This window comes from Molossus molossus, unplaced genomic scaffold (genome assembly GCF_014108415.1).
Source record: "Molossus molossus isolate mMolMol1 unplaced genomic scaffold, mMolMol1.p scaffold_m16_p_11, whole genome shotgun sequence".
Lineage (NCBI taxonomy): Eukaryota > Metazoa > Chordata > Mammalia > Chiroptera > Molossidae > Molossus > Molossus molossus.
The window spans coordinates 68,657,488-68,670,470 of NW_023425346.1; the positions used below are offsets into that span (position 1 = coordinate 68,657,488).

Here is a 12,983-nt window from a genome sequence, read left to right on the forward strand (position 1 = left end):
GTAAGTATGAGATAGGGATTGAATTTTTATTTTTAAAAAAATTAACTTGGCAGCAAAGAGGTTGTTAGCTTTTCCATGTTTAATATTTCTTTCAAAGGGTTTAAATGTGTATTGCAAAACTTATTTTATCTATCTATCTATCTATCTATCTATCTATCTATCTATCTATCTATCTATCTTTGGTTCTTTGTGAATTATTGGCCTAAGTCCTTTAGTTTTATTTTAGGAATTAACATAAGTGGTTTTATTTCTAGACTTCTTTTATATCATAGCAATTTAAAAAGGAAAGCTTTTTGCTTAATGGTTATTTTATAGGATATTTTAAAAATACAATTGGAATTAGAATTTTATAATTTATTTTTCTTTAATTTTTACTTTACTTTAAAAAGAACATTAATTCAGTATGCATACATACATACTTATTGGATATCTACTGTGAGCCAGGGTATTATTCCAGGAACAAGTAAGATAGCAGAGTTAGAACCACAGTCTTTGACCTCAAGTAGCTTAGATTCCAGTGGTAGTGGGGTATCTCAGTCTGTCTGGGCTTAGATTCCAGCGGTAGTGGGGCATCTCAGTCTGTCTGGGCCTCGAGTCCAGCGGCAGTGGGGCATCTCAGTCTGTCTGGGCCTCGAGTCCAGCGGCAGTGGGGCATCTCAGTCTGTCTGGGCCTCGATTCCAGCGGTAGTGGGGTATCTCAGTCTGTCTGGGCCTTGATTCCAGCAGTAGTGGGGTATCTCAGTCTGTCTGGGCCTCGATTCCAGCAGTAGTGGGGTATCTCAGTCTGTCTGGGCCTTGATTCCAGCGGTAGTGGGGTATCTCAGTCTGTCTGGGCTTCAATTACAGCGGTAGTGGGGTATCTCAGTCTGTCTGGGATTCGAGTCCAGTGGTAGTGGGGCATCTCAGTCTGTCTGGGCCTCGATTCTAGCAGTAGTGGGGTATCTCAGTCTGTCTGGGCTGCTGCAACAAAGTGCAGAGACTGGGTGGCTTATAAGAGAGATTTATTTCTCATAGTCCCGAGGGCTGAAAGTCTGAGCTCAGGGTACCAGGTCCGGCTCTGGTGAGTGCCCTCTTCTTGTTGTGTCTTCAGATGGCAGAAAGAGAGGTGGAGAGCTCTCTGGGGTCTGTTTTATAAGAGCACTAATCCCATTCATAACAGCTCTATGCTCATCACTTAATCACCTCCCAAAGGCCCCACCTCCTAATACCTCACACTGGGGCTGAGGATGTCAACATAAATTTTGAGGTTCACAAACATTTAGTATATAAGAAAGAAAAATGAAAAAATATAGTATAGATTTCTTTATGTCAAATGATAGGTACTGCCAGGCACTAGGATGAGAGTATTTGCTGTTGCACAGAGGTGGTCAAGGAAGGCTGCATCGGCCGTGAGGTTTTAGAAGAGAGCGGAAAGCAATGGGGAAAGGGAGCCATATGGATACCGAAGGAAAATGTGTTCCAAGCAGAGGGAACAGCAAGTGCAAAGGGCTGAGCAAGAAAGTCCTGTACAGAGTCACTTGAGCAAAGTTACGGGAAACCAGGTCAAGAGGTGGCCCGGAGTAGAGCATGAAGTGTCCTGAAAGCTTTGTAGGTTTTTTACTTTTATTCAGCAGACAAGGGCAGGGGTGCATTTGGGCATTTTGAGCAGAAGGGCAACATGATCTAACTTACCTTTGAAATAGATATTCTGGCTGCCAAGTAGGCAAAAGACTGTATCAGTGGGAGGAAAGATTGCAGCAGGAGACCAGGTAGGTGGAGGTTGGCCTAACCCAGGTGACACATGGTGACTTACATCAGGGTAGAAGCAGGTGAGGTGGTGTGAAGAGGCCAGACTTTGGCTTTGTTTTGCAGACTTACTGGATTTATTGACTTACTGGATATGAGCTATAGGGAGAGAAAAAGTCCAGGATGACACCAAGATATTTTTTAGTATATTATGAAAAAATGTCATAGAAAATATAAAAAAACATTACAATGGGCACCTATATTTCTACCACCTAGATTCTATAGTTCTTTTTTTTTTTTTTATCCTCACCCAAGGACATTTTTTCATTTTTTGTTCACATAGAGTGGGAGGGAGAGAGAGGAAGAGAGAGAGAAACATCGACATGAAAGGGACACATCGAGTGGCTGCCACCCACACAACCCAACCAGGTCTGGGGACAAACTGCAACTGAGGTACATGACCTTAGCAGGAACCGAACCCCAGTCTCTCTGGACCACAGGCCGACGCTCTAACTGCTGAGCCACACCGGCCAGGGCAGATTCTATAGTTCTTAACATTTTTCCATATTTGATTCAAGCATCTTATTCTGTCAAAGTAATTGTAGACATCATCATATTTCTTCCAGAAATAGTTTAGGAGGTATCTTTAAAAATAGACCTTTCACAAATAACCAAATATCATTTTGCACAACCACTGCTTATTATAATCGAATACCTGGTCCTTATTGAAAATTTCCCCATGTTTTCTAAAAAGTCTTTTATAGCTGATTCATACCAACCATGTGTCCAACCAAGGGTCATCCGTTGAAGCAAATGTATTTAAACTACAACATGTCCCTCCTCATCGTTTTTATTTTGACGTTGACTTAGGACAGAGACAATTATTCGTCAGGGGACAGTCCTCTCAAGTGGTGGCTGTTTTCCTTGCTGTACGTTTCATTCAGCTGGTCCTAGGGGTGCTGTCAGTGTTTCCATGCCTTCCTTGCATCTCCCTGCTATTTGGGGACCATTTTCTCAGAGTACTCTGTTCAAAACCCTCAGCATTGAAGCTCCATCCATCAGACACATCAGCCCACTACATGACGTGCTCCTGTGCTCACTACTGTGTCCTCCTCCCAGTTCTGAAGACGTGAGTTCCTGTCCCACCTCACTCCGCCCACACGACTGCTGTCAGAAGTCTGTGAATTCTGTAGAGGTTCTCTCAGCTTTGGCCTCCTCTTCTTCAAGGATCTTGGCCTGAGCTTCTCTTTACCTACCTCCTCCCATAATCATATTTCTTGATCAGTGGTTCTCAAAGTGTGGTCCCCAGACCAAGATCGTCAGCATCCCCGGGGAACTTGTTACAAAGGTGACCTCTTAGACCCCACCCCAGGCGACTGAGTCCAAAACTCTGGGGCCGGGGCCCAGAAATCTGTATTTAAGAAGCCCTGAGGTAATTCTGATGAATATGGAGGTCCATCAGATTTTGTTATTATGATTAGTATAACTCTCTTGGTCTCAGTTTCAAGCCTCCTACCCTCCATTGTGGCTGCTGCCCTCTGTCTTCCTAACTCACCTGTGTTACTCTCCCAACTCATAAAATCCTTCAGCGTCACTGAGACCGCAGTTGATTGACTCGACCATGTGTTCACTAGTCCCCGCCCCTCCCACGTCCCTGCTTTCCTTTCCTCCGGCCACACGTTTGATTGTTCTTTCACCTACCATATCCCAAAAGTGACAGGCCCTGTCAGCTTTCCCTTCAACATAGATCTAGAATCTAACTTTTTAAAATAACCTCCTCTGGACTCCAGTCCAAGCACAGTCATTTCCCACCTGGAATATTTCATCTGTTCTTACTGTTCAGTGTTTGTCCTCACTGTCGCCACTCCCCACACATGGAACAGAATGACGTGATCCTCCAACACCCCAGCTTATGCTGCTGCACAGCTCAAGGTTCTCCGAGCTTCTCCCCTCATGCGGAACAGAAGCCACAGTCGTCAACACCCACGAGGCGCTGGTTAAACTGATCACCCAGAAGTGGCCAGCAAGCCACTTCTGCCTTTTCCTTCCTTCTTTTCTGTTACAGAGCTTCATTTTTATCCTTAGGACTTAATACTGCTCGACATACTCTGAGTTCTCTTGTCCATTTCTGTACCTCGTTATTGGCATGGAAGGTTGGTGAGAGCAGAGGATTTTCTCACTCACTGGTAGAGCTTCGGCTTCTAGTACCCTGCCTGGCAAGTAATAGGCTTGCAGTTTTTTTGTGAATCATGAATGAATGCCATAGCCTAAGGGTAACATTACCCTTTTATTCACTAATCAAATATTTGATCGTCTATCAAATGCCCTTCAACTGAGGGGAGAGAATTTGGAGAAAAACCCTAGAGAGTTTCCAGGCCAATATGGGAGAAGAGCTAATGAATAGTTATAAAATTACAACATTGTATATATCAAGATTGGGATGTGTATGGACCTGTAAGAATCAATAGGAGGAAATAACACAATGAAAGTCACAAAGCCAAGGAGACCATGGCGGGATTTCCCAAGGAAGTAATGACTAAGCTGAGTCAGAACAAAGAGGAGAGGTTAATTGGGCAAAATAGGTATGGTGGCAGAAAGTATAGGTGGGCAGATAGCGGGGAGGACAGGTGCAAAGGCACTGTGGTAGAGGGAGCAAAGTGAGTTCAAGGACCTGAACAGAGCAGAGGAGGGAGAATAGGAGGACTGAAGTTTGGAGACTTTTAAATCATATCTCTTGATTCCATCTAATTAAGAACATGTTTAAAAATTCTGTTTTATTCATAGAAATTGGTATGAAATTACTACCCGATTTATATACACTTAGATGGTAGTTTCCTAATCATCATATTAAGTGCACCCAAAAGGAAGAGACATGAGAAAATGAAGGCAGGCTCTGGTGAGAAATTAGCTTTATTGGTTTGTGTTTAAAAGACCTCCATTTATCAGAACACCTAAGAAATGGATTATTCTTACTAATTTAGTTTGTATTGCTATTGCTAACTGAACCTTAAGAATAAAATTATTTTGTTTAAATATTTTTGGAACACCTTTGAACAATAATTTTATCCCCTTTCCTGCCTTATTTGGGGGATTACTTCACAAAGGTTGGATGGGGCACATAGTGGGCACTTTTATACAGACATGTTTAAAGGCTACAAGCTTCCAAGTACAATGCGCTGATGGTCTTGAGCCCCACACGACCGTTTCTCCCTTCCACACACTTCTGTCCCCCATGGTCAAGACGTAGCTGGAGGGAGAAACACGAGTCAGCTTTTATGGTAACATTTGGGGACTGTCATCTGGCACCTAGATACCTTCGTAACTGGGACTGCCCCTACCCAAGAAATGAAGCAGGGGCCTTTGATAAATCTACCAGGTATGGCAAACTTAACCCAATATTAGTCTGACACTTGGCCTCTGGGGTCCAGAACAAGTGTCTCGTGCCCGTCACGGGTTCAGTAGAAGTGAGCCCCGAGTTTACGTGCCTGGGCCTCCTGGCTCAAGGAACGCAGGTCTGTCTTTCAGGGCAGCTTTTTCTCCTGATTCAGAATCACACATCGCATTTCCTGGTCATCTCTTTCACCTCCTTTCATCTGGAATAGGTCCTCTGCCTTTCTTTGTCTTTCACGGCCTTGACATTGAAAAAAAAAAAGAGTTTAGGGCAGTATTGTAGGACTACTCCTCAGTCTGAGTGTTCCCTCATGTCCGGTCCCCATCACACACGCCGGGCAGAAGTCCCTGAAGTGCTGTGTCCTCAGTGCTGTGTGTTGCAAATCGTGGGGTGTACATATTGTTTGTACCATTAGGGGTGTTGTTACCTTTGATCATGTGACTCAGGTGCTGTCTCCCAGAAACAGGGACATTTTCACACTTTGTAATGAGAACAATAAGGAGGAACAGAGTTTAGGAATAAGGAGATATTTTGTTCCCCAACTGATGGCCATTGATGGTTTTAACATCCATTCTTGATTCTTGCCTGAATTCATTGTTATTAGGATGGTTGAAAATAGTGATTTTTCTCACTCCATAAGTTCTCCCGTATGTATCAGTTGTCATGATACCATAAGATAGAGTTTCCCCACCTCCCCTTTACTATGCTGTATTAGTGTCTTTTATTTTATTTTATTTTTGTTACAGATGTTTCTCCTTTTTTACCCCATTGACACCCTCCTCCCCATCCCCCCCCCCCCGCCCATCCCCGGCTTTGTTGTCCATGTCCATTGGTTATGAGTGCATGCATATAAGTTCTGTGGTTTATCCCCCCCTCTCTTCTGAGGGATGTCAGTCTGTACCCTACTTCCATGTTTCTGGGTCTACCCTATTCCTCAGACTGTTATGTTCATTATATTCCACAAATAAGTGAGATTATGTAGTATTTGTCTTTTTCTACTTGGCTTGTTTCACTTAGGATAATACTTTCCAGGTCCCTCCATGTTGTCTCATAGGATAAGAGATCTTTCTTTCTTAGAGCTGTGTAGTACTCCATTGTGTATATGTACCACAGCTTTTTTATCCATTCATCTACTGATGGACACTTGGGCTCCAAACAGGACATACAAATGACCAAGAGACATATGAAGAAATGCTCAACATCACTAATCATCAGAGAGATGCAAATTAAAACAACAATGAGGTATCACCTCACACCTGTCAGAATGGCCACCATCAACAAATCATCAAACAACAAGTGTTGGCGAGAGTGTGGAGAAAAGGGGACTCTAGTGCACTGCTGGTGGGAATGCAGACTGGTGCAGCCACTATGGAAAAAACACTGTGGTGTTACCCAAAAAAACTAAAAATTGAACTTCCATTGGACCCAGTGATCCCACTTTTAGGTGCATTAGTGTCTTTATTCCATTTTGTATTGTCCAGGTTTGGCCAGTTGCAGTTTTGAGATGAGATAGTGAACATTTCATCAGAGGTTTTTTTGTTTGTTTGTTTTGGTATATATGTTATAAAATACTTAATAGAGAACAGAGAAAAGTGGGTGAGAATCCAGAGAGGTGAGTTCTGTTGGCGACTGGGACAGGCTGCAGGGAGAAACTGGTATTTGAAGCGAGCTTTGAAAAAGTGGTAGAGTTTTTACAGAAATGATGATAAGGTGGAGTAGAAAGGAAAAACCACCTGAACAAAGGAGGGCCTGGGACGCCTGGACTTCTGTGTGTATGTCTACAGCATGATGGCAAAGCTGAAATGGGACAGAAGAACCTCAGCACTTACTCAACTTTGTGCATTTTCCATGCTGGTTGCACCACTTAGAATTTTTTCCGTTGCCCTGCCTCTGCTCCCTTGCTAAGGGTGAGGGTGAGGTGTAAGGCAGGAGGGAATTTTAAGTAGTGAAAACAGCATGAGCCAAAAACCCTGCTCAAATACCCCCTTCTCCAGGAAGCCTTCTCCAGGTCCCTACCAGGAATGAGCCGCCCTCCTCCCATACCCTCCCAGAGCACTGTGGGGCTGCTAACACGGCTGTTCTGTCTCCCGCTGCTTCTATTTGTAGATGCGGCTGCTTCCTTTAATGCCGGAACCACATCTTAATTGCTTTGCCCCTCTCCCCAGCACTCAGCACAGGGGCTCAGTAAATGTTTCTCAATGTGTGTGAGAGAAGGAGAGATGGTAGGAATTTGTTGGGGGAGGGCTCTGAACGTCATCCTAAGGGGTTTGCCTTGCTCTGCCTGCAGCGATGAGCACTGAGCCAGAGGGTGACAGCCAGCTGGGGCAGAGGGACGGAGGGAAGTCGTCACCATCTCTGAACCGGGCACGCATTTGAATGTAGGAATTGAAAAAGAAGGAAGAAATTGCACATGGCTTTGAGGTTTCAGGACTGGGTGACAGGAGACCAACAGAGGCTGGCCTCTGACCATACCAGGGACCCCGGGGGAATGATGGAGCATGTGGGGAGTGCAGCATGGTCCTGTCACTTCATCCCTAACTCTCCCTGAGTTCAAAACATGTGCTGTTGAAAGATTCAGTTATATCCAATATGATGAGGAATGAAATATTGTCTCTACTTAAGACACAGAAAACTGACTTTGGCGTAGTGAACATGTTTCACTTCGCTTTAGAAATGGTTTTATTAGAAAGGGAAGTGTAGTAACTGCTTTTTTCACCCTGACTCGTGGCCCCGGGAGAGCAGCTCACCGTGCAACGGTCAGCAGCCTTCTGTGGCCCCGGGAGAGCAGCTCACCGTGCAACGGTCAGCAGCCTTCTTCGGGCTCCTCTGTCCCTTCCTAACAACAGAAAATTTGCTTTGCACCTGCTCCTACTGGGTTCTAAGTGATAAACATCTTGCAGGCCCAGAAAATTGTAGTATCAAATCTCAGCCCCAACTGTGAGGCAGCACTATCATCAAATCCCCGCCGAGAGGGGCTGCTGTCCCAGTTCCCAGGGGAGAGTCCTTTCTCCCCGGGTCCCTTTTCAGGCTTGAACTTCCACCTAAACCCACTTTAGCTCCCAGCATGCATTGCTCTGGCTGAGGCCCCGACCTGGCCCTGCTTGCTGTCTTCCGCCCCACAGGTCAGCCCTGGGTAGCGCTGAGGTCACCAGAATGCCCGTTCCATTCTGAGCATATTTATCCACGGAGAGGAAATAGGCTTTTCCATTTGTTACAGTCCATTGCTCTTCTCCCCAGAAACAAATGCTGAAGGAACATTGGATATATCATTTATGATTTGATAAATACATAAACACATTGCCTGATCTTCGCAAAGTTTCTTTCATTTACATCTTCCTTCATAATTTAAATGCTTTGTTATAACTCATGATTTACGTTAGGAGGGATATTCCGATTTCACTGCCAGGAAATGGAAGTGTTTTAATCTAATGACATATTTAGGAAAACTCTTGTAAGAATTTCAAATGAAAATAGCAAATACTATTCAAATAGGTATGTACCATTCTAACTGGATTTAGTATATGGTTTTAAAGGGAATAAAAAAATGCTGACCGAGACTGTACAACGTTGCCTTTATGCTTGCCTCTTAGGTTTTTCAAACAGACCGAAGTCGTTAAAAATACTCCTTAACCCCCAAAGCCACAAAAAAGAAGCTACCCAGGTCTATTACGAGAAAGTTGAACCACTGTTGAAGATTGCAGGAATTGAAACTGATGTAACAAGTAAGTTATTTCCATAATATAATTTTGCCATTAAAAAAATTACACTCTAGGGAGCAAAATAACCTGAATTTGTTCTTAACCCAAATGTAGGCAGCTACTCATAACATCTAAAGCTGCTTAAGTGTTTCCACAACCTCTACTGCAGAGCCAGCTTCAGGGTTATAAACTTAATTATTATTTTTTTCTTTTTCATGATATTTTTATTAGAACATGAGTATTTTCTCCTTAGAATGTTTTTCCAGACTTTAAAAATTATTAGGTATCATTGAAAAGGAGCTCCATACTTTTGATACCTTTGTTGACACGTTTGCTGGGTACACATCGTTCCTGCAGTTGGCAAGTGATTGGTTTTTGCTCACTTTAACGTTGGGTGTCTTTGGAACCTTCGTTAGTTGGTTTTTGTTCTGACTCTGACCCCTGCTGGTCAGGTCAAAACCAAGCACTGAATTGCTGGTGTAGATGGATTTGGAGAAGCCAGACGTTTAATCTGTTGTCTAAAAGGGGAAAGGGGCTTAGGTTGGTGTCCAGGAAAAGAGAGCTTTGCTAGTTCTGAAGTGAAGAGAAAGGAAATTAGTAAAATTCTTTTCAAAGTTTTGAATTTGGTGACCAAATTCTTTTATTTTCTTGAGACCAGATTCTTTTTTTCCACAGGGAGGTGGACTGAGAAAGAGGGTTGGTGCTATTGATAATCATCCCTCAATTTTTCTGGTTTTATTTCTGGGTGTAGCTTTACTAACACCCAGTGTGAATTTATAGCAAATGTGAATCTATGAAGAGTACTGAGGGATGAGCCTGCTCAGAAGGCCAGGCCAGAGTACTGAGCTTAGTGAAACCCACACCTCATGACTTGATGAATGGGGGTAGAAGGAAGTTTCTAAAAAATAATAGGAAAACAAGAAAGAAAAGGCAATCATTTTGAAGGGTCAGCCATCCGATAAGGCATCTACAAAGAATGGACATTCCAGAGAAACTACCCTAGAAAACACAAGAGAAATTTCTGAATTAAAGTAAAATTGTAGCCAAAGAACATATATGCATAACCCATGGACACTGACAACAGAAAGGTGATGGCCAGACGGAAGCGGGAGTGGGCTGCTGGAGGTGGGCAAGGGGTGGGGGGGCATCTGTAACAGTGTCGACAATAAAAACAAAGTTAAAAAGTATTTATAAATGTACTGTTTGCTAAAATCTCAAAATAAGCAAATAAGTGAAATTGTAGTGTAGGAGTTAACCTTTCATCTTTGTGTCTTTTGGCTTACTTAAGTGATTTATAAGAAAAACAAAAAATTCTGATCTGTCATTCCTTCCCACTGCAGATGTGCAAAGACTGGCAGAAGGAAAAGTTTGAAATTCCTATTACGATGCGACAGAAGTGTAATAAACTTTTGGCAAATTCAATAACTAATTATTTTGTTTCATATTATTTTGATATACTATCCAGAGTAGTTTTATATGGATATTACGATATATCATTCAGTTCAAGAAGCTCTTGACGATTTGTGTTAAACACTATGCAGAACGGAAGATGAACAAGCGATGCTACCTGTTCTGGAGTGACCTGGAGTTCACCGGGGACTCAGATAGATATTTGAAATAAACATAATTGGGATAACATAAAAGAACTATGGTGTCTCAAAGGGTGATATTAATTTTGATCTGGAGACTCCAAGGATTTGAACTGGGAAGTTTTGGAGTGTCGCAGAAGGCAAAGGATGGTTTTCTGTGCATATGCAGCAGGAGAAATACGAGGGCAGGAAGGCAAGCTAGCGGGCATGTACAGGGGTGTGTGTGCGTGTGTGTGTTGTACCCACAATATCTGAGGAGTTCTTTTGCTCTGCCTTTCAGTTTTTTCATCTTAAGTCTGATCTTTTCCATCATCATAAAACGGTTGCCAGTGGGTTGGATTTTTCTTTGTTCAAATCGAGTGGGGCGGGAGGATGCGAGAAATCCAGCATGCTGGAACAAGGATTCAGCTTTCTTCCGTTTAGTTCGACTGTCCCAATGTAGTGTGTGTGCCCAACCTGGGGTGATCACTCTCAGCTTTCCATAACCTTCCCACAGCTGACGGGGCTGGGGGGCTTTCCTGTAGGCTGAGAATAGCTGAACTGAAACTGGGTTTGACGAGGGAGAAAAGGGCAAATGGGCTTCTGGAGAGGCCCCCACAGTGTACGTGACCGGAAGTTTGAGTCCAGATTGTGGATGGATCTTTATGCTACATTTAGGGGTTTACTTGTCAGGCATTCATCCGGAGTTGATATAAATTTTTTTTATCAGAGTGTTATAGTTTGGTTTAGCAAAATGATTCTGCTAGCAGAATAGAGAGTAGAAAGAGAAAGACATAGGAGGAATGGAAACTGGTCCAGAGGCCTGACCTCAGACAGAGGTGAGGATAGGAATGTGGTTTCCGTCTTAAAACAACTGTATGGGAGAGAAAAAGATTATGTTCTAGGGCTTGTTTTCTAAATTTGTAAATGTTATTGAGTATATGTTTAGTTTGACATAAAATAAAATTAGAATATTACAGAAGGCAAATTTAGAATTTACGTATTTGTGCAAAATGGCTAATTATTAGTTGCCTAACACTCCTCCTACAGGCAAAATAATGAAATTGCATCTTGTACTTAAAGAACCATTTCAGTTTGTATATTGGCTAAATATTTATATAAAAAGTGTTTCCTGTTTTGTGTGAAGGACTGGATAACCATATGGATACTTGAAAAGTTTTAGAATCCTCCTGCCTAGTCTCATGGCATAGTTTTGTTGTTTGAATAAAGCAATGCACCTGAAGCTACCTTTTGTATTATAAAGTGCTATAGAATTGCCATAATGCTATGTATTTCAGCTTCATAAAATTATGTAATAGTAAGATTAAATTTGCTCTTTATTTGAAAGAAAAATTATCTTAAAGAGGAGTGCAGAAAGAATTTATATTTTCTGCATGTCCAGTGTGGTGATTGTTTCAATGTATCTTATGTACATTGCTGAGTGCAAATGGAATTTGAATTACATAATAAATTCTACATAGGATTAAGTCATTAAAAGATGGTGCTATATAAATGAGGCAGGATTTGAAAAATTATAACTGGATATATTCATTATAAACTAATTTTTCCTATAATTTTCTTTTAAACATCTCATCACATTAGTAAAAGTATACTTCCTCCTTTCATTTTGCTGGTGCTGCAACCCTAATCACTTCTGGAAACACATCAGCCATCTCCAGAGATGGATGAGCTAAAGTTGCACCCCCCTATCACCAATGCAGTGTCTTACTTCATAATGGTTCAGAAACACTCCTGGAAGAAAGTGGAAATAACTGGATTATTTTTTCTAATAACTTGGTACATGAGTCAAGAAAAAGCATGAGTGGCAAGCCCATGCAGGCGAATGATATCATTTCTTTCTCTTTCTGCCCAAACAGGGAAGACTTTAGGAATTAGACCATTAAAGGGAGAGGAATTTTGAGAGATCCTAGATTCATGGGATAATTCTGAGAATAATAAAGTGAAAAAATCAAGGCAGCAGAGAAATCCAGCTGGAAAGAGTTTAGAGGCCATCTAGTTCAATTTCCCCCAAGTGGTAGAGTGTGGCATTCCTCATGGGTGAGCACCCAGCCTTGGCTTGGGCATGTTCTGATTGAGTCAGTATATGCCACTGATGGACGATACCGATGGACAGTCTTATCTTGAACTCAGGGTCACTGTGTTTTTGTGCAGATTAAAAAAGGACACCTCCTTTGTGCTGATTTACAAAAAAGTATACTGCTGGGCTGGTTCAGCTCAAGGTCACCTGGCAGGTTGGTAGGTGTCCTGGCTGGATTGCAAACACACCTGCCCCTTTGGCCAGATGCCTTTGTATAAGACATCAACTGCAGACCACGGAGAATTTGTGAGCTGACATTTGCCTCCTTGTAATTTTTATTTCCTAGAGTTAATGTTAACTTTTGTGGTAACACATAATAAATGGCACACATCTGTGCCATCTTTTGTGTAAGAGTCATTCAGATATTTGAAAACCGATATAATAACTATCCTTGATCTTGCTTGTTCATGACGTGCGATTCCACGTCCTTCAATCTTTGTATTAACAGAGGACTACGAAACCTTGCCATGCTCATGATCAGCATTATGGGCAAAGACACCCCT

The 12,983-nt window shown here is 42.3% G+C and overlaps 1 protein-coding gene across 1 annotated transcript in view; it reads left to right on the forward strand.

Annotated features, from left to right (window-relative positions):
• Positions 1-12,983, forward strand: part of CERKL (ceramide kinase like) — a 105,038-nt gene that overhangs the window by 66,594 nt on the left and 25,461 nt on the right. The window contains exon 3 of the mRNA XM_036253669.1: positions 8,707-8,838. Coding sequence (XP_036109562.1) covers positions 8,707-8,838 — 132 coding nt within the window. The remainder of the gene's footprint in view (positions 1-8,706; positions 8,839-12,983) is intronic.